The sequence below is a fragment of the Lepisma saccharinum genome, chromosome 5 (assembly GCF_977018435.1).
Source record: "Lepisma saccharinum chromosome 5, izLepSacc3.1, whole genome shotgun sequence".
Taxonomy (NCBI): domain Eukaryota; kingdom Metazoa; phylum Arthropoda; class Insecta; order Zygentoma; family Lepismatidae; genus Lepisma; species Lepisma saccharinum.
This window is the reverse complement of record NC_139233.1, coordinates 67823428-67845809: the sequence shown is the minus strand read 5'-3', so window position 1 is coordinate 67845809 and position 22382 is coordinate 67823428. Positions and strand designations below refer to the sequence as shown.

At 37.5% G+C, this 22382-nt stretch overlaps 1 protein-coding gene across 1 annotated transcript in view; it reads right to left on the bottom strand.

The window, feature by feature from the left end:
• Positions 1 to 8499: 8499 nt before the first annotated feature.
• The window catches only part of Nufip (nuclear FMR1 interacting protein 1), a 35844-nt gene continuing 21961 nt past the window's right edge, over positions 8500 to 22382 (bottom strand). Inside the window, exons 3-6 of the mRNA XM_083122616.1 lie at positions 17151 to 17342; positions 15319 to 15498; positions 11429 to 12177; positions 8500 to 8778 (exon numbers count right to left, since the gene is read on the bottom strand). Of these exons, the coding sequence (XP_082978742.1) occupies positions 8602 to 8778; positions 11429 to 12177; positions 15319 to 15498; positions 17151 to 17342 (1298 nt within the window). The 3' untranslated portion in view covers positions 8500 to 8601. The remainder of the gene's footprint in view (positions 8779 to 11428; positions 12178 to 15318; positions 15499 to 17150; positions 17343 to 22382) is intronic.

Here is a 22382-nt window from a genome sequence, read left to right as displayed (position 1 = left end):
CCAGTCAGAACCTATGTATTGGCAATGAACAAGGCTGTTCACGTGTTCAGCAATTGACTGCTACCTTACCAGTATTGCTTTGTCAGCCTAATGAAAACCCTCTACCGTGTGGCTGAATTATAGTAAATACTGCTATACTGTTAGGGTATAATTCATATACAAGAAATGGAGCACACATTATTTTTGCACTGGAAGTTATAACAAAATACTTGTTTTACACAGTGAGAAATGACTGTCGCTTGCACGGCCCATGCTAGTTTACGGGATGAGCAGAAGCCCTGCCTGCACGCATTTCTAAAAGATGACGTCAGGCATGTCTACTCTGTGCAGAGGAAGTTTTCAAATCTGTGACGTAGGAGTTGAATTTCAGCAGGGGTTGAAGGCGTGTATCTCGAGAACCAAAACAAATATCGCCGAGATATTTTGCACATTTCAGTTTGGTGTCATTATCAGTAAAATGAATAGATTTAAAAAGGTTTTTCATGTCATAGTGGAAATGTCCATTGCCATGTCATACAATCTGCATTGGACTCAGTGAAGCGTTCTGAAATTGGTAAACACAACACGAAAACAATTTATCTACAGTATAGTTTCTAATAACCTTTTTTCTTAATGAACTCAGAAATCAACAAAATGTCACTTAGCATGTTTTACACTCTGCTTTGTCTCATTCGTGGGTAAGTTAAGGTAAGGCTCCATGTTATGGGAGCCACTATGCTACGGGCCTGGGGGCACGTACTTAAATGTTATTTACCACGGCTATAGAAATATCTTAATCTCAGGGGATAGGTTCTTTATTCGAGAATTCCAAATAAGAAAGTGTTTTATAGCCAAGAGGATATAGTTAAATGCGGATCTATATTCTGAAAACTGTACACAATACAGAGAAAATATATAGCGAAGCTTGTATATACATTGAAATATATATATATGCTGATTCCAAATTTACGTCGGTTATAGGTTCGATCCCCGGCCGGTTCAAATCCGGGAACTTTTCTAACGTTGGAAGCGGTCCCGGCGCCCACCCAGCGTCGAATAACATGGGTACCTGGGGGAAACCCTGGGGGGTAAAGGCGGTCAGGGGCGTGATGCTGATCACATCACCCCCACTCACGACCGGATCAAGAAAGTGTGGGGCGTTACCCCCACACCCCCTATACGCCTTCATGGCATGGTGCTAAGCACAGGGGAACACTTTACTTTACTTTTTTTATATTCTTCTTATAAATATATGTATAATTGAAAGGAAATCTTCTTCTTCTTTTCTTTCATCCTATCTTTGATTTGGGAAAAGGCTTCTTCTTTTCTATCGTTGATTAGTGAAAAGGCTTCTTCTTCTTTTCTTCCTTCTATTTTTGGTAAAAGGCTTCTTCTTTTCTATCTTTGATTATATCGTTGATTAGTGAAAAGGCTTCTTCTTCTTTTCTATCTTTGATTAGGGAAAAGGCTTCTTCTTCTTTTCTATCTTTGATTAGGGAAAGGCTGCTTCTTTTCTTCTTTCTATTTTTGGAAAAGGCTTATTCTTCTTTTCTTTCTTCTAATTTATTATCCCTGCCTTTAAAGCGTAATCTCATTTATTACATGTATGCGCTCGTTTTCCCCGCCTCTTTGGCATTATACAAACGACACCAGTTATACTTATAGAAAGATTAGGGGTGACTAAACTGACAGTAGCGCCACCTCCTATGTAATGACCAAAAGGGGAATAGCCCAGGATCGCTAACAGCAAGCACTGCCTATGGCCCAGTGCATCTAATAAGGAGCGCAACCGTAAGTGCTTCAGGGTGTCTAATTGAACACAGCGCCACGGAGGGACGGACAAACACAAAAGCTACACAAAAGCTGACGATGTTCTCCTCGTCAGAGGTATTAAATCAAATTTTGATCACTAGGATCAAAAAGGAGATACATTTCTGAATTCATTTGCTCACTTATTAACTTTCCTGATTGTTTCATATACGAGCATGTTCTTAATTATCTTAATTGGCTATTTACAACATTTTATTAACTACTTCTATAATTTTTATACTCTTCCTTTATGTATTTTGCATTTACTATAATATATATAATCACTCTTCTCCGCTCCTAGTTTCTACAATGAACTCTGCTCTTCTTTATATGGCATGCTGCCATCTATCGTCGCTCTCAGGAAACATTTCTTCCTTGCATTTTGCATTGTGTCGTTGGAACTGGCACGTGACAACTCGTGCCCTTCAATTATCAACACTGTTGTTATTTATTCCATGATCTGTGTTGAAAAATAAAAAACAACTTCCCTTTAAAATCCAGTCGCTAATAATAGACAAACTGGTGCAAATCAGTCACGCCATGTTTGTTATTATCACCAAAATGTGGAGCTTGACTTTGCTGTTCCTATAGTGCCATCAGTCACGAGTATAACAATAATGCACATAAGGCACGACTGACAAGGCATGGGAGTAGAGTGCACAATAAAAGTGTTTTGGCTGTTCTATTTTTTACAGGAAAATAAGCAAAATTTTCAAATTTGAGAAATAAACTCCAATAACCACTTTGGTGCAGGACGGAAAATTGGTGCAACCACCCTGGCAGAGATAGTGATAAAAAATAAAATCATGGTGACAGATAAATGGTTACCAGGCACTAATGTGTGGAAGTTAGTATAAAACTAACTTTAAAAGCAAGAAAGAAATGTGCTAATTCTAGCAGAGATGCAAGATTGCATTTTGATGTATGTAAAGTGCATTTGGATCTGACAGTAATTACTAAACAACAAATTTTTATGAAATTTCATATTCTCTAATTTTTACTGGAGCGAAAAAACTTGAGATCTATACGTTCCGATAGGCATAGACTCCATTGCGCATGAAAAAAGATTTCATATTTCATAATATTTTGACAAAATTTCCTGTTCTTTAGGTTTTTCCAAGCATTTCAGGAGTAAAATGCTGCGAAAGCATGATGTCTTAGGCCATAAATCTATGTTTATCTTCAGCAATTGCTGGGCATGACTAGTTCTCAAACCCTTACATGAAAAATGCATGAAAGAACCTCAAAGCTTTCTATCCAAATATGATTCACTTAACCTTAACATGTTTGGCGCACACAGTTCATCGAGTGGAGGAAGAAATCAGATTGCAAATTCCCAATGTTGACCAGCTCATCAGCCAGATCAAGAAGGTATTTCTAAAAGCACCGTCACGCATCAACAGGTACAGGGAGATGAACGGTGATCTGCCCCTACCACCACAACCAGTTCTCACCAGGTGGGGAACCTGGTTAAACGCAGCTATGTTTTATGCCGAACATTTCAATGAAATTAAAGCAGTAAGTAGTCCTGTGTCAAATATTTCTTTAGCAATCTGTGCAGTACAAGTTTTTGACAACTTTCAGATGATTGATTTCGCAGCAATTATTACCTAACATTATGTTCAGCTAGAGATTTTCAGATTTTGTGGTTTTTCATACTTTTCGGTACTTAAAATGTTTTATTTTTCATTCTGTATTTGAAGTTTTACTTAAGATTTAACGCTTTCGGATATTTAAATAGATTGTATTCTCAATCTATCTGAAATGCTTTATTTTCTTCACTAGCATCAGTAAATTGTATTCATGCGAGTTAAATTCTCTTCAGAGTTCCACAAACTCTGGAGAAACTGGAAGGAAGTCATCTACCGCTGCACACTTCTTTGCAGTATGTGGAAGAAGTGAAACATCACCTGGATACAGTTCCTGGAAAGGTGGGAAGAAGGGCTTTTGCTAAAATGGAAAAGGTTCTTGAAAACAACACATCATATTCGATCTTACTCCAAATAAGAGATGTACTAGAAGGTAAGCGCACACCTATTCCAGCAGATATTAATGTAGAGAATGTAGCAAGATACATGTATGCTCCTATCACTTCATGTGATGTAAAGCGAAGCTTCTCATCATGCAAAACTATCTTGACAGACAGAAGATTTAAACTGCTTCCAGACAACATGGAGAAACTTGTCGTTATTTACTGCAATAAATAGGAGTTCTGCGTATGATGTGCAGTATATACTGAGGAAGTAATTTTGTGACCAAAGTCGTTTATTCCATTTATATTTGAAACATGTAGAAATACTTTGAAATAAATTTTCATATTTCTTCATATTTTGGCATTTTCAATTTCATATTTTCCTAAAATTTTCTTCATAAAAATCAGTTCTCTAGTAATTACAGTACGCGTAACAAAGAAATATATATACAGGGTGTCTCATCTAACATTGTGACGTGAAATATTTCGTGAACAACAACAAATATTGAAAAACTGCTTTCGCAGATATATAGGTATGAGAGGGGCTCATGAAATTAGTGGACACAATACGTTCAACTACGTAAGGAAGTACGATTTTCAACACTAACTTAGTTTTTTTTTAATGGAAACACCATTTTATTTTCAGCTCATTTGAAACTACGGAAAAAATCATTAAGAATGGCGTTTGTTACATTGTAATACGTCAAGTAGTTTTCAAGTAAATGTAACCTGAAGTTGACGCCTGAAACAAACATTCTCACAAGTTGATTCATGTGTCGTAACATGTATATTCCCCTTTTGATGCCATTCGTGTATCCTAACAAACATGTTACTCTTCTGTATACTATGCGTTGCGCTTAGGAAAGTTGTTACGTTCCCAACAACTGCGGGTTGTACATAGGTAAGCTTTGACAAATTATTATCTAAAAAGTTCTGATACATCTTTCCGAGTTATCAAATAAGGGTTAATTAAAAAGTATAAATTTTAAACATTCCGCCATCAGTTACATACATAAATGTTAGTACATTAACATCTTTCAAATTTTTAATTGGCATTCATTTATTTACATCATAATTTTTAGTACATTGGAATAATCAACTTTTCTCATTCGGTCATGACAAATCTTTAAGTTTTCAACTTTGAATCTTTGCAGCTTATACATTTTTCCTTCAAATTGATTTATCAAATTTATCAAATAAAGCAAGGGCTTAACAAAGTACACCGATTAACCAGACGTTTGTGATAGTGTACGTATGTCAGAACTGTTGCTGAGAAAATAGTATTTTCAGACTCTGAAAAGGCCGGGATGATACTTATCTATGGCGAGTGAAAAAATGCAGAACATGCGTGCAGGTTGTATGTGTGATGACATTTGCGCTCGGCTCTGCCGACCGGCATAATGAGGGATGCACCTTCACGCTCAACTTCAGGTTACATTTACTTGAGAACTACTTGACGTATTACAATGTAACAAAAACCATTCTTAATGATTTTTCCATAGTTTCAAATGAGCTGAAAATAAAATGGAGTTTCTATTAAAAGAAAACTAACATTGTGTTGAAAATTGTACTTCCTTACGTAGTTGAACGTATTGTGTCCACTAATTTCATGAGCCCCTCTCATACCTATATATCTGCGACTGAACTTTCATCAAGGTTTTTGCCCCTTCCTTATCAGAGGGTCTGCGCACACCTATGGTAATGATTAGCAAATGTTTTACATAAAAGAGACTTAAAAGTAGAAGAAATACCATACATACATACACACACACACACACATATATATATATATATATGGATGGGATGGCTTGGGTGGGAAGGTGGGTGAGGGATGGGCATTACTGGGTGGCCTTGTTCAGGCCAGGTGGAGTGGTTGCACTCATGGCCGATATATAGGCCCTCTTCCATCTTTTGCGAACAGAGGTGTTTGCTGGTTGGGGTAGATGGATGATCGCTACTCGGAAGCAGTCGTTGAAACTTATGTTGTGGTGGTTGATGTGGACGGCGACAGTGAACCTGGCAACCCTGGTAGACCCATTGTGTCCAGCTACAACTCTCCTACAGAAAGAATCTCAGCCTTTGTTGACTCCCATCTCCAGCCTCTTGTGAAAGCTCTGCCCTCCTACCTCCGTGACACCAACCACTTCCTCCAGAAAATCAACACCCTTCCACCATTACCCCCAAATACCACCATCGATGTCACTTCCCTCTACACCAACATACCTCACTCCCATGGCCTCCGCTCCATAGAATTCTATCTCAATAGCAGACCTAAACCTCACAATGCCAGCACCAACTTCCTGACCCACCTAGCCCACCTTGTCCTCACTTGTAACAACTTCACCTTTGAAAACCAAAATTTCCTACAGATCCGAGGTACAGCCATGAGTACCAGAATGGCCCCATCCTATGCAAACCTCTTCATGGGCAAACTTGAGCAAGAGTTTTTGGCTACCCAACCCCTCCTCTGGCTCCGCTTCATCGGCGACATCTTCATGCTCTGGACACATGGAGAACCATCCTTGTCAGCTTTCCTGGACCAACTTAACCACTTCCGTTCCCTAAAATTCACCTGGACGCACTCCCCCAACCAGGTCACCTTCCTGGATGTGGACATGCACGTCGAGGGAGGACACCTGACTACCTCCATCCACATGCAATACCTACACTTCTCCAGCTCCCACCCGTTCCACACGAAAAAAGCCATTCCATTCTCTCTGGCCCTAAGGGGACAGCGCTTGAACACTTCACCCACCTCCCGCCAGAATTATAACCTCCGCCTACACCAGGCCCTGGTCAACCGTGGATATCCCTCCATCCTGGTCAACATGCAAATATCGCGAGCTGCCTCACACACCACTACCACCAAGAAACCTGCTGCCTCCAACCCACCTGCACTCATCACCCAATATCATCCCCACCTTAACAAAATCAGGCACACATTGCACTCTCATCTCCCAATTCTCCACAGTGATCCTGAAACCAAAAACATATTTCCCGACAAACCCAGAGTGGTTTTCAAACGCCCCCAACCTCCAAAACATCCTGGTCCACAACACTCCTTCACCCCACATCCAACACCTCCCTGCCCATAAATGCAAGACCTGCCACATCCTCATTACCTCTCACACCCTCCAGGTGCACACGGGCACTGGCAAATTTACCCTCCATCCCAAAGGGACCTGCCATGCCTCAAACCTTATCTACATCCTCACCTGCAACATCTGTGGTGATTTTTACCTGGGGGAAACATCAACGGCCCTCAAACTCCGCATCAATAACCACTGCTCCTCCACCCACAACCTGGACTTCACTGTCGCCGTCCACACCAACCACCACAACATCAGTTTCAACGACTGCTTCCGGGTAGCGATCATCCATCTACCCCAACCAGCAAACACCTCTGTTCGCAAAAGATGGGAGAGAGCCTATATATCGGCTATGAGTGTAACCACTCCACCTGGCCTGAACAAGGCCACCCAGTAATGCCCATCCCTCACCCACCTTCCCTCCCACCCAACTCATCCTACACACTCACAGTTTACGACGAGCCTGGTGACGAAACAGTGGTTTTTTCGTTCTACGCACCGCTTCTTCTTCGATGGGGACCTGGCAACTCTGCAGGGCCCAAACTTCTGGTTCCGTCTCTCCTCACACCGACGATGCTAAGAAGTTAGCGAAAATTTTGAATTTTTCTACTGTCCAGTGAGCGTTTCCTTTTACCTTCTTTGATTTTTACTTAGCCCTTTTGGCCCTCCTTGCTTTTATCCATTATATATATATAACTAATAATCTAGCTTTATGGAAAGAACTATACGAGGTGTACAGTTTTAAATTCAGCCCTGAGTGTATACGATAATACCTTGGACCTTGTGCAAGTAAATTTCTGTAAAATTAAACAGCATATTCTACGGGAGATCAAGGTTGCAAGATGTAAATGTAGTCAGACTTACTGGTTGATTCTTATTTATAACTCTATTGCATCCAAAGATGCAAATGAAACCTTTGTGAGAATTTATCATTTGCTACTTGTTGAATGTTTATGCTTACATATAATAGACAATTTATATTATCTTTATCATTACTTATAACACTGCTGTGTTACACTTCACGTCAATATGTGAGCTGCCTTTTTTCACTAGGTATCCAAACAATGTAGCACAAATTGTTATTTTCCTTATTTAATGTTAATCTTCCAAAATATTGAACCTTATTATTACATCTACATTTCCATGGAATAAGACAAATATAATTGGAAAAATAGAAATGTGCCATTTTTAGTGGAGTTGCGACATAATTGTTAATGAAACTGAGGGCACAATTGTCACTTTTTATGTAAGATGTAAAAGTCTTCAAATACAGGAAAATTTTACAATAGTACCTTGCTTTATTGGGGTCATGAATATTGAATGTATATTGTAAAAAAATGTAAAATCCAGGAACATAAAATCAGGTTCCAGTGTAACATACTCCTCATCAATACATTTCTGAATACATAGTTTATAAGGCAAAGCCCATCACCCATATGATGATGTGAATAAATCAGTCAGCTTTTTCAATGCATGTTCACAACTTTCTATCTAATGAGCATACTATCAGGAGATTTTAGATTGTTTTTCTATCAGCTAGAGTAAACATTTTATATCTGTGTGTCTACTTTTTAATGTGTTTCCAGATTGCACTTATTGACTTTGTGGAATGAACACTCTATTTGGGTAACAGTACAAAAATAACTGAAAAACAATACATATTCCATTTATTATAAATTGAACTTGCTATCTCAATTCATGTTATTTTAGCAAATGGCAAAATACATAGATGATTGTTCTATATCTCATTGCTTAAACACTTTCCAAACAAGTACTAGATGCATCACATTTCTTCCTGGTATCTTCAGCAGGTTGCACTACTTTTTGGATGTCTTTCTTCTGTCCAATACCAAAGAAGTTATTTTCCACTACGTATCGCACACATTGCAAAATCACATTCCTTTCATGGCGGATCTCTTTTTGTAACAACTGAAAAAAGAAGATGGTTATTGCATTTAGAGAAAAGAATAATGCTAATACTTTATGGGTGGGCCCTCATTTCTGCAACATAAAACCTTCAGAAATGTACATGCATTTCTGTTCTAAAAATTACCTAATTATGCTTTTTATTAAGCATTATTTTCCTTTCCACAAATTCATGTTGTATGTTTCAAAAAGAAGAACAACAATCACGTTTTTTTTTCTCTATTAGTGCAATATTGTAGTTTCTTGAGATTTGGAGTTAATGAAATAGCGGCACAGAAAATTGAAATTTTTGTTCAACACAAAGAGTTATAGCACTATGCAAATCCTGCTTTGTTGAGAATGCAGGTTGAATTCACTACTAAAATACAAGGTGCATTCAATAAATAACCGGAAAAGTAGTATAAAAATCTAAAATACGACCTTGATTATTATATGTTTGTTATTTTGTGAAGGCATCTGTAAGCTATTCATAGCTGGGGCTGGCATGCCTGCCTCACACACGGGGCGCTGGGAAACAGTCGCACAAGATGGCGGCACCCTTAGAGGAGTGCTCCAAGCTGGAGCTGAGAAGTGTCGGGATTTTTGTTGAGTGAAGGCGTGAAACCGATATAAATTCATCGGCGCATGACAGTTCAGTACGGTGACAACTGTATGAGTCGATCACAAGTGTACGAGTGGGCTGAGAAGTTCAAACAGGGCATAACCAGTGTTGAAGATTCTCCGGGTCCAGGTCGCTCTGGCACTGCAGTCATGGGAAGCAACATTGCTCAAGTGGACAACTTGATACAGGAGAACCGGCATATTACTGTCAGTGAAATTGCTTCCCAGATTGAAGCATAATGTAAACAAGTACCACCTACTACAGTCCTCCTCGGTAGCCGAGCAGGTTAAGGCGTTCAGTCATCTTAAGATCGTTCGCTGCGGGACGGCATAGGTTAGAATCCGGCTCTGGTCGGAATTTATTCAGTCTACGTATAGGGCCGGTGGCAACCCACCATCGTGAGGAAATTGGGGAGCTTCGAATGAGTAAGCGTAATCCAGTCCCGGAAACCTACTATAACAGCTAGGGATATGTCGGGCTGGTTGCAGATCTCCATGCTTAGAGGTGACGAAGGAAAGCGTGGGAGGGAGACCAGTTGTCGGTAGGTAAGCCAAGGCCCTTCAGGGCTGTTGCACAAAGGATTATTATTATTATATTACCACCTACTCCAACCCTTTGTGCGAAAAATTGAAACCAGCCATTCTGCAGAGACGATGTGCTCTGGTGTCCACTGGTGTGCTTTTGTCCCATGACATTGAGTGCTTACCCCACCCTCCATATTCACGAAATCTCGCACTTCCCGATTTCCACACCTTTGGCCCAATGAAAGATGGACTAAGTGGATCGAGGTTCCAGAATGACAACAAAGTCCGTCAGTGGTGCATGAGTGGTTACTCACACGTCCAAAAGATTTCTTTCTTGTGGAATCAGTGCCCTTATCAAGCACTGGCATAGGTGCATTGAACTAGGGGGGATATGTTGAAACATAGTTCTTTTGGTGCCTGTAATAAATATTTGTTACAACATATTTCCAGCTATATATTGAATGAACCTTGTCCAGAAATCAAATATTTTGTTCTTCAAAAAATAAGTACTACAATCTATGCCAATTTAATAAGCGATAGTTGTTGAAAAAATAAAATAACTTGTTTCCTCCCCATCCCCATAAAATATTTCATTTTTGAAAAATACATTATTTCAATGGGTAGTTCATGTGTGAAATAAATATACTACCAAATAATATATTGAATTCTTCCAAAATAAATAACAGTACCAACATCACTAAAAATGGATGAAAACTACAAACTATTTTTCTCCCTGCCAAATAAAATTTGCTGTTTTTCAAAAGTACGTTCTAAAGGGGAATAAAAAGTATCTTTCGAAATAAAATATTCACTTCTCCAAAATAAATACTAGTATCTACACCACTTTGTCCGCACTGTGGCCGTGGCATATGGCTTTCAGCTCAGAATACGGGATGGCCAATGGTTCGGTTCGAGTCTCCTGGGAGAATCATAACAACTTATGTCTGGGATTTTAGCCAGTGTATGGGACCAGTGGGCAATCACCATCATGAGGAAAATGGGGTTGCTATGAACGAGTAGCATAACCTCATCATGGAAACCTACAAAAATGGCTGGGAGTTTGTCATGCTGACCACACATCACCCTGGATGATCACCCACCTCTGCTGAGGCATGAGGGAGTGAGGCTGTCAGTCAGTAGGTAGGCCCTGGTTGTTGCATCACAGGTTATGTTATGTTATGTTATGTTGTGTTGTGTTGTGTTTTCAACACATTTAAAAATGGATGAAAAAAAAATATTTTGCTCCCTGCCGAATAAAATATGGTATTATTCAAAAGAAAGTACTAAAAGGGGTAGTTCATGCATACAAAATAAAAGACACTCAAGCCCCTCCTCCACTGCTGTCTATGCATCGCTAATAGAAAATTTTGTTGTGCTAGATTACTTTGCAGACACCGAAAGACTGCTGTTTGCAAAGAAATTCAAATTAAATTTACTCAAATTAATTATATTTGAGGTAGAGATACACCTACTGTCCCTGCACATTGCAATCAATACAAAACGTAATTTAAAAAATGACAGTTCTAACCTTCTCCAAAAGAGTTAATCGTCGTCTCCTAACATGCGGAAGTGTAAATGGTCTCTTAGCCACTGGTTCAGTTTTCTCTTCTCCATCATTTCCACGTTTTCTTTTGTGATGCCTTCTGTTCCTTTTCTTCTGTTCACTACATTCTAGTGAATTTTCTTGTTGTGCTTGAGACGTTACAGACACACACATGTCTCCACCACTGCTGTTCTTGAGAGAGTTATCTTGAACTTCTCGGAGACCACTTTCACGAACTATTGGCAGTTCTTCAGGTCCACTATCGTCCACCTTGCTATCAGGCAAACACAGGTCTCCACCACTGTTGATCTTGAGAGAGTTGTCTTGAACTTCTCCGAGATTACTTTCACGGGCTATCGGCAGTTCTTCAGGTCCACTATCATCCACCTTGTCATCATCACACGTTACATCCCTCTTTGATATATCATCACACTTGCTCTCTTCACTATGATTGCATGGAACTGTCAATTCACCCATATCCAAACCTGTTAATTTAGTAGAATCCACAATTTGTAAACTTTCACTTGGACTAGGCAAAACTGTCAATTCACTCGTGCAAGAACTAGATTCAAGTTCTGGCCTCTCTTGTGTGACTGCTGAAGCTTCAGGTACAACGTCCAAGTCCACAGCCAACGTAATATTACTATTATTATTATCTGTAGTGTCAATCTGAGGATTCTTGGAAGCAGGATGTATAATGCTCTTCTCACTAGAGTTGGCAATTGGCTGTGATTCTGAAAATGGAATAACATAATTAAAACTCATATTGAACTTTATTCTTATTGTTGGCAATTTCATTTTGCTTTTTCTCAGGCTTTTGAATTATATTTTTAAATATTTTTGCAGAAATTAATACAGTGGAACTTCGATTTTATGTTTTTTAGTGGTCCAAGCTGAAAAAATTTAAAATGCTGGAAAATGTAAAATAGAGTAAAATTGTTTAACATTTTGTTATGTTGGGACCATCAGGATTGATTGTATAATGCAGGAAAATGTAAAATTGGGATTCCACTGTATAATGAAAATAATTAAAACAAAGTTAGTTACACAAACAGTATTTTTTACAAATTTCTTTGTTCAATCAAGTTTCCACTAATTTTTACAACAAATTCAAGTTTTCCAGGCAGTTTTAAATCAATTTCCAAGACCGATTTGCTATGTTTTAGCATAACTTAATTTTATTTACCACGTATTTCTTGAGTGGGAATAGGAATGAAACAGCTCCAGCTCAAAGAAACACCATATTTCTAAGTATTTTTCTACAAAGTGGGGCAATATAAGATAATGGATTTGTTTTCTACGTAATTGTTAAAGGAAAATAACCATCTCGAAATAAAATAATTGAACCATTTCATTGACAAATGAAAGTTGTTTTACAGTAAGGATGGAAAACCATCTCGACCAAACGACTTCCCCATTCTTGATCGCAAATATGTGTCCTTCTCAAGGTAGTTTCAATGACCTCACTCAAGAGATTCAGGAGATATTGAGGCTATCTCGTTCCTGATGTTCTCTTTCAGTTCCTTGGTGGTTTGCGGGTTGTTGGACATAAACCTTGTCCTTTAGATATTCCCAAAGGAGAAAGTCTGGAGGAGTTAAATCCAGACAGAACAACCCCACACTGGATAGGGAGAACTGCACTGGAGGTGAGCTGAGAAGCCATGCAAATAACCACTAATCTGTCTGTTCAAAGGATTAGATAAGTTATGGGTAAATAACCAGGCTCGTTTTTTCAAAAGTTCGTCAGCACTCATTATCCTTTCTTGCAATGGTATGATGTGAAAGTATGAGAAACCAGAAACAAATAAGGGGTGGAGAAAATATGAAGTGAGCCGGATATTAATGGGGGAGCAGGGAGTATAAAAAAAAGAAAGAAAGAAAGAAAAAAGGATCTTGGGCTACTCCATGTTTGAACACTTAAGAAGATCCGATTTATATTGATACTGAGGATTTGAGCTCTGCAGATCTGATAAAATTACAAAGGTTTAATTTAGACCCTAAACAGATCACTGACCCACTCATTTAATATGTGTGAGGAGATATTTGGACATTTATTATACAAAGCATGACTACCCAAATTATACCTTCAGATTCATGAAAAATTAAAGAAAAATTTCTCTTTAACTTAAAAGTATTTACGAAAATACTGGCAATATTCTAATATGCCTTTATTGGCCAATCTCAATTATACAAGGTAACCCAAAAAGTTCTTGCCGTTTTTGACATCCCATTAATCATGCATCCCATTAATATATCAGAGAGGAAACGAAATGACACACGTGCCTACCAAGCGATCGGGAGTTAGTCTGACCATCGACTGTCAGTAATACGCACGTTGCGCACACACAGCAGTCATAACTCTTCCAGTGTCGAAGAGAAATGGAGGTATCAAAGCAGCTTGTTCGCATGTGTTTGGTGTATGACTTTAAAGTGGGCCTGTCAGCTGCCGCATCAAGTCGCCGCATTTACCAGGCATTTGGGGAGAATGCCGTGAACGAACGCACTGACAGGCATTGGTTCCAGAAATTCTGTTCGGGAGATGTGAGCCTTTCGGATGAACCTTGCAGTGGACGACCACATGTGTTGGATGACGAGGCCCTGAAAGCAGCCATCGAGAAGGACAGTGGTCTAATGTGTGATGAACATGCAGAAAGGTTCAATGTTTCTGCTGAAACAGTCAGACTGCACCTGCATGGGATAGGGAAGTCATACAAGTTAAGCAAGTGGGTACCCCACACATTGTTGGCAGCCAACAAGGAACAACAACAACGAGTGACAGCCTGTTTGTCCTTGCTCACTCGGCACCTGAACACACCCATATTTGATCGCTTGCTCACTGGTGACGAAAAGTGAGTCCTCTATGACACTCCCAAGCGTACCAGACATTGGTTGTCGCCACGTGACCCTGTTCCTCACACCTGAAGACCACCTCTGCACCCACGAAAGGTTATGCTCTCTATATGGTGGAATTGTCGGCAAGTGGTGCACTACGAGCTCCTTCCACCTGTCAGACCATCACTGCCGACCTCTACTCTCAGCAGCTGCAAAGGGTGCACCATGCATTGCGGCCGACATTGGTGAATCGCAAGGGTGTGCTGTTCCTGCATGACAATGCCAAGCCACATGTCGCAAAGAGAACCCGGGAGACCCTTCAACAACTTGGCTGGAAGACACTGTCATCCACCATATTTACTGGACCTTGCACCAACAGATTACCACCTGTTTCATTCCCTCAACAATGACCTCCGTGGGAGATCCTTCGCAAATGAGGGAGACATGCGGAACGCACTCACGGACTTCTTTGCATCCAAGCCCGCCGAGTTTTTATCACCAGGGTATTGTGCAGCTGCAGGAATGTTGGCAAAAGGTGTTGGATGCTGATGGAGATTACTTCGAAACCTAAAGGTACGTACCATCCACTGTATTGCTCTTTGTTTATCACTGCTCTAGAACAGCAAGAACTTTTTTGGTTACCTTGTACTAAACAGTGGGAAAACAACGTATATAAAAGAAAGTGGTAGGAGGTAGAAGGGAAAGAAATGAACCTCTGGCTCAAGGGTATCGAAGCTTGTCTATCCACTTGTCCTTCTGACACTAAACAAGTGGCAAAATGGGCTTTTTTTTTGGACGTCTGTAGTGCTGATATGACACACTGATGACAAATATGCTAATTAAAAAAAAAAGTTTTGATGTTCTCTATAATTTCTGTGCTCCGTGGGTGTCATTTTAATGACAACCTGTATGTACATATTAAAGGAGTTGAAATTGATAAAGAGAGGGACAGGGAGGGATCACAAGAAACAAAACACACAGATCTATCAAGAAAACATGCGCTAACTGTAATTGCACAGTATACATTAAGTTCTTTCATTTACCTTCGGATTCTGAATTATTATCAGAATCATAAGTTCCCAGCAAAAACAGTGCACTATTCAGGGCTGTTGATGGTACAATTGGAGTTGCCTCATCACCCTTCCCCTCCCATTCATTGTCACTGAACTGCTGTTCAGGAGTTGGCGGCACTTGTGGTTCTTCCACTGCTTCTTTATACAAGGCTGTTGAGAGAGAAGGAATAGGGCTGTTACAAACACACACTAATTTTGGAATATTGGAATTCACGGTCTACAATTAGTCTCTTATCGGTACAGGTGAAATAAATCCAGCATTGAAATTTCAAGTTATATTTCATGAAATAAAAATTTTGTTTTCGGATTGTAATTTTCCTACAGTTTAAGTTTTCTCACCTTGGTCTCAGGGGGCAGGGGTGAAAAATGAAGTACACTTACAATCGAGGTTGTAATGTGTTCCTATTATGGCTAAATCAATAACGATGCTGACACTGATGGATTCCCATGTGATTCTTGCACACTGTAACAATTTAATTTTCTTTCACAATTATAACTAGTTCTGCCTTAAAATTGTCAAACAATTACATTGGAATGTTAAAATAGGTGTCATTTAATCACAGCATACTTTCTTAACTTAATAAGGTGGCCGCGGTGGCTCAGTCGGTAACGCGTCTGACTACTATGCTAAAGGTCCCGGGTTCGATCCCCGGCCGGTTCAAATCCGGGAACTTTTCTAACGATGGAAGCGGCCCCGGCGCCCACCCAGCGTCGAATAACATGGGTACCTGGGGAAACCTGGGGGGTAAAGGCGGTCAGGGGCGTGATGCTGATCACATCACCCCCACTCACGACCGGATCAAGAAAGTGTGGGGCGTTACCCCCACACCCCCTATACGCCTTCATGGCGTGGTGCTAAGCACAGGGGAACACTTTACTTTTTTTTTATACTTTCTTAACACATTACTAGTGCAAAAAAAAAAAAAAAATATGTAAATTTTGAATGAGATAATTAGATCATGCAGAAGTGCTGTGGGGCACAAACAGGAAAAGTGATTCAATTCCAACCTATACTTTCCAATACTTATACCATTGGTATTGGCCAATCTGAAACACTGGCATTGGTTCAGACCTAATCCCTACATTCATCAGTGCATTGTACTGTTCTTGCAAGGACTAGATAAACATGATTACAAGTATTTGCACCACATTTCACCTAGACTCTGAAAAGTTCCTGAAACCTAAACATAAGGTCAATTCCCTAGAATTTCTATATAGGCCTGCTCTCAGCAAATTCGGCAGACCACTTTTGTACAAGAATTCAATGTTATCTTCATTCCTGCCTTTATTTCAGAGTAAGCTTCATGAGTTATAAGTGAAATCTGATGAGACATGCAAAATTGCAGTGTCACACTCATTCGCAAATAGTAACTTTTGTAGACAAAATGAATAGCACTCCAGCAACATGAAATGGCGTGAAAATGAATGTCAGTGTAATTAAGTGGTCTAGTCAGTTTTTAAAGAGCTGTAGGTTCAGTCCCGATTAGCCTAACTCTGCATGAAGTGCACTTAAAACAAAAACTCAGTATTGTTTCATTGTTATGCAATTTTGCAGGCTCTTTACTCTTTTTTGATTTTCACTTTGAAATTATTAATACAGTGAAACCTCGATTTTACATTCTCTGGTTTTACATTTTCCCACATTATACATTCAATATTCATGGTCCCAATAGAAGCAAAACCCTACAAAATTTTCCTCGACTTTACATTTTTCCGCTTGGTCCTCTCAAAAATGTAAAATCGAGGTTTCACTGTATTATTTTTTTCTCCATAAACACACTCATGGACAGAAACACACTCACCTGTGCCACCAAATGGAGGTAAATTGCGGTTCCAATCTCGTTTGAAGTACTGCTGAGCATCGTTTTCTCTTGGCTCAATTTTTTTCTGGTTTCTAATCTCAGCTTTCTTCATACGTTGTTCTTTTCTCCTTTGCCAATCTTCTCTCTTCTTCTGCCAGTACTCACTCTTGCTTAAAAATGGACTTTTTTCATCTGAAAAGAATATGGGTATTGAGAATCTCAACTGAATATACAACTATGAAACTGCCAATAATTTTACATATCCTATATATCTATAAATAGCCTGTAATTTAGTGGAACATTTTGCAATGTTGTTATTGATAACCATACAATTCACTTGTCATGATTTTTAAAATTAAATGTCTAAATACAAAGCTTATATTTTAAAGCAAAACCCATTGCTGCTACATAGGGCTGCTGTTAGGGTATGTATAACATAAGCTACAGCATAAGGCCATCGATGTATTATGACACTTTTTCCTCGGCTTATGATCAACAGGTCATATATTTCTCAAATTAAATTAAAGAAAATTGTTTTAAAATTTCAAATCATAAGCTGTCCAAAAGTTCAACTCAAATTTTCATGTATCAACTTAAGCGTACAAATAACTGTGTTACCTTTTGCATAAATAAAGAAATTACAACGTGTGAAGAAATAAAGAACTGTATATTATAATCAAATTTCAGAAATACGAAGAATAAGTTCATACATCATATTCAGCGTATATTCACCTCAACAACAAAGATTTAACATTTCGTTATCACATTTTATATTTCAAGTCAGTTTGTACTATGTATAATCACTTTCGATTTTGTATAGATTTTTAACGGGAATATCGGCACAAATCGCTCGATTATAAACAGTAAAATCCAAGAGAAATTAAGTACATTTATATGTTCAATACACTTTCCACATTCAGTTTAGACACTTTACGTATATTTTCAATCTAGGCCTTTCTTTTTTGTAGCTACATGCATGTTTCATACTTATCTTAACATTTCAGTTTCACGAGAAGATGGCTGCCATTTTAATGTCCTATGGACCGATCACTTTTGTAATGTCCTATTCACTTTATAGGTTATTCACGGCTTTTTTGAAGTTTGAAAAACCATTACTGCTCCTTTTGTAACCTTTTTGTTACATTTCCTGGGAAAATCCTCTTGTTTTATACGAAATATTTTTAATTTAGGTCCTCGAAATATTTAACGACTTCATTCTCGTCGTCCGTGATCATAAAGATGAAGCAGTGTATCAAAACTCACACTGTTACAACTTTTTGCACAGTATACAAACTTGCGAACATATTTCAAGTGACAAATTTCGAGTTGTACAGTTATTATACATAAAAATGCTTGTAAAATAGATTAGATGCAATAAAATAGATATTACAATATTCAATTACATGTTTACGTATTTTATTTTCACCTTTTTCAGTTATTTTAAGTTTTACAATTTTGGTGGGAAAAAGGTTATTTACGCGCAACTTAGATTTTTCCCTTTATGTGAGTTGGCTATGTTTCCAAGTTTAGGATTACTTCACAGCTTTAGGATTACTCCTCAAGGTGCTCAATTCATCAAATCGTAAGTTTATTATCGAAATTCTGCCAAAAATTAATTCAAATAGTTTGTACATGGTAGTGAAACATTTTAAATACATGTTTGTGCCCAAATATCAATGAAAGAGCAAAATAAAGCTATAGAAACCAAACATATGTGCGATTGTGCACAAATTGGCAATTTTCATGATATCTCACTAACCAAATTACATCGCTAAGATATTAAAATATAGCAAATACGTGTAGTTTACATACGTACTTCAGTTATAACAAAGCCAAAGTGATGCAAATTAATTTTCTACAAATATGAACTACCAAAAATGAGCTTAAATCTTAGATTTCAACTGATAAAAAATTATTTTATTTTTCATGCTATGATGGTATTCATTATGATACCGTCATACTGGCGCCCAATGGGCTTACCCACGCCAAATTATAAATTACAATTTACTAAAGTTGTAACAACACATGAGATCATAATAAGATCTGTTATAGCCAATAAAATACAAAAAATTGGTAAAAGAATATAGTAACCATACAAGACAATTCGATATTCGGTAATAAACAAAAATATCTCATAGTGTGTGCATTGTTGTGTTACCATAATTATAGTATCTCTATTTTGGTAAACCTGAGAGTGCCTTAAGCAAACTTCTCTCTGTGTCATAAGTTTGTATGATGTGTGGTGTTTCTATAACAATATTAGTGTGTATGTAAATAAACTTCTTCATGCATTGCCAGTTAATGTAGGGTTCATACTTGTAATACATGATAAAACAGACAAGAGAGATCCTGTACACAGAACCGTACTATCAAAATCGTCTGAAAATACACTGACCTTATCTCTTGATGAGATAATCAGAAAGCAAAAACATAAATGTTTCCATACCGACACCAAATAGTCGTACATTTATAGGAATAACACCAATGAATTCTTGTATTAATATATAACCCTTAAAACTTTTCTGAACCAAACTGTTCACAATGACCATGGTATAAGAATATACTAAATTGCATGAAAATTGTAGTTCATACAGAACTATATTATTAGTGTGAGGTGTAATGATGTTGTAAGTAAATTATCTTATAAAGTGTTACATAAGAGTGTATGCATAAGTTTGCATCGTGTGCTATCATGTGTTATTTTGTGTTGATAAAATCTCAATACTATCAGATCATTATGTCTGAGAGTGTACAAATGTGAACTTGTATTTGAGTGTAATTCTCATAACAACATGAGTTACTGTGATGAATCATGACATCACTATAACAAAACGTTTGAGTGTGTACCTTTGTAAGTGTGTACTTCGTATAATCTGTGTTAGTGTGCTATTAAGTGTAGAGATAATCATAACATTACTGGAGTGAAGTGTTTAAGTGTATACATAAGTGGTTGTGTAATCTTAAACAAGACATCACAAGATTGGAATGTGATAATGTGTAATGTGTAATGTGTACATAAGTGAACGTGCACTATATATCTCTAGGACACCCGTTACTCAAGACGAGAACGATAAAATACAGTTTTCAGGAACAGAATATACACTAACACGAGTGTCAGACACAATATCGCCTATGTCGCTGGATGAAATCATAAAGCCACAAGAACTGAAGATTCTGAACAAATATCGTCAAACTCTCTAGACGAGATAATTAGACAACAAAAGAAGAAGAGTCTAAATAAAACAACAATAAATGGCTACGTGTCTATAACCATATTCAAGTTGAATAAATGTAAAGAACTAAATTAAATAACTTGTATATTAAGAAACTTTAACACGTTTCTGAATTGAACCATTATTAATGCGATATAATGTTATACTAAAATACACGAAAAATGAAGTTCAAATTTCGAAGTTATGGTGAAGTTCAATAGCATATTAAGTATTAGGTGTCAAATGACAAACAAAAGCAAAAAATTAGTACGTTGACACATTTGTAGCTAGTACCTTTATAGTAAAGTAAGCTACAAAAATTTATACATCAACACTTTAGAGAAACGAATACAAAACATGAAATTATTACAATCCATCGTTTATAAGACAGAATACCCACAAACTTCGTCATTCATAATATGGCTATTGCACAAAATTATTACCAATCTTCACCATTCAAGATAGATGGTTACTGTTAATTATATATTGACAAACAAAAAATACCTAACAGTTCTATACTGTTCTGAATTAAAAGTTTGTTGAGAGGAACTTCACACTGCTGTGGACGTGAGAAAACTTTCTATTGAAACTTAAATCAGTATTTTTAGAGTATACTTAATGTCAAAACTGTATGCACTGCTATCTCAAGTAGCATGACCATATACCAGATGTAAATGTTACTAATTTAAGCAATCATCACCCCAATAGGCCAGGTGCTATTGAGTATGAGAAATATTACATGAAGTCAATCTTAACTTTCCAGCACTACTCGCTTGCCCAGTACAAATAATGTCTTATTACTCACTTAATCTAATCATACAAAAAGAAACCGCTCGAGTAAGGTTTCAACTTTTGAAGAAAATGTACCATTCAATATCCTATGCTAATAAAATTATACACTTTGCATATTAAGTTTTTTGTCAACCTTCGCCATTTAGAATAAAATGGTTAATACTCAATAATATTGACAAAAAATATTAATAACATTTTTCATATTCAGTTTCTTGAGTGGCACTATAGGACTTACTTATTGCCTTTTACGTGAACCTACCCCAAGTTTTTATGCTCTATGGCATAACCGCATGTGCAACGAGCTCGGATCAACTCATGGATCTCTTGGCTTACTTTTTGCAACACACAGTGAGTATTTGATTCATTTTATGGAATCAAATAACTCAAAATAATTCACATTAAAATTAGCATTTGGATTTTTGGTATCATTCCCTGGGTATTATAAACCAAAACTTGAGTAACTTGTACCTTAGACAAATAGGCATAAAATTACATATTATCACAGTTCAACTATCAATTATTGCTAAAGTGTGACATTGATGCACTGAATTGTTTCATGTATCATTTAGTATCTCACTGTCCATGAGGTAAATCCTAACAACTAAATCTGAATTATTACTCTAATAAAAATGTATTTAAAGTACGACCATTTATAGGCCAACCATGAAAAAAAAAATATGGAATAACTATAAGAGTTACTTAACACATTAATATTTTATATGAGGTATACTACCAATTTTAGGCCAACCTCTTTAATGGTAAGTTTGTTTCAAGAACAAACTGTGCACACCTCTGTAATGACAGATGAAGAAATATCACTTTTTTCTTGCATTGTTTGATCAAGTATATGTTGCACCACATTTTTGTGTGTGCTACCTGCATCTAACAAAGTGTTCAACCAAGAAATTTTCTTGTCCTTGGAACATTTCCACAATTTCACATGTTCAATAGCAATGTTTTCCTGAAGAATCCCATCACTGCAACGTAAGGCAGATATACGAGAGTCACCAAAGTTTTTTATACATAAGTATGGACCTTCATACAGAAAACAATATTTTTTAATAGGATTATCATCCATATCTCTTTGTCTATTTCGAATAAAAACAAGATTTCCAGAAGAAATTGATATTTTATCTAGTTGCTTACAATTCAACTTGTTTAACTTATTAGATCTAGCTGCATGACTTTTAATTTGAGCCATAAGCAGTTTGTCATTCCATGACTGATG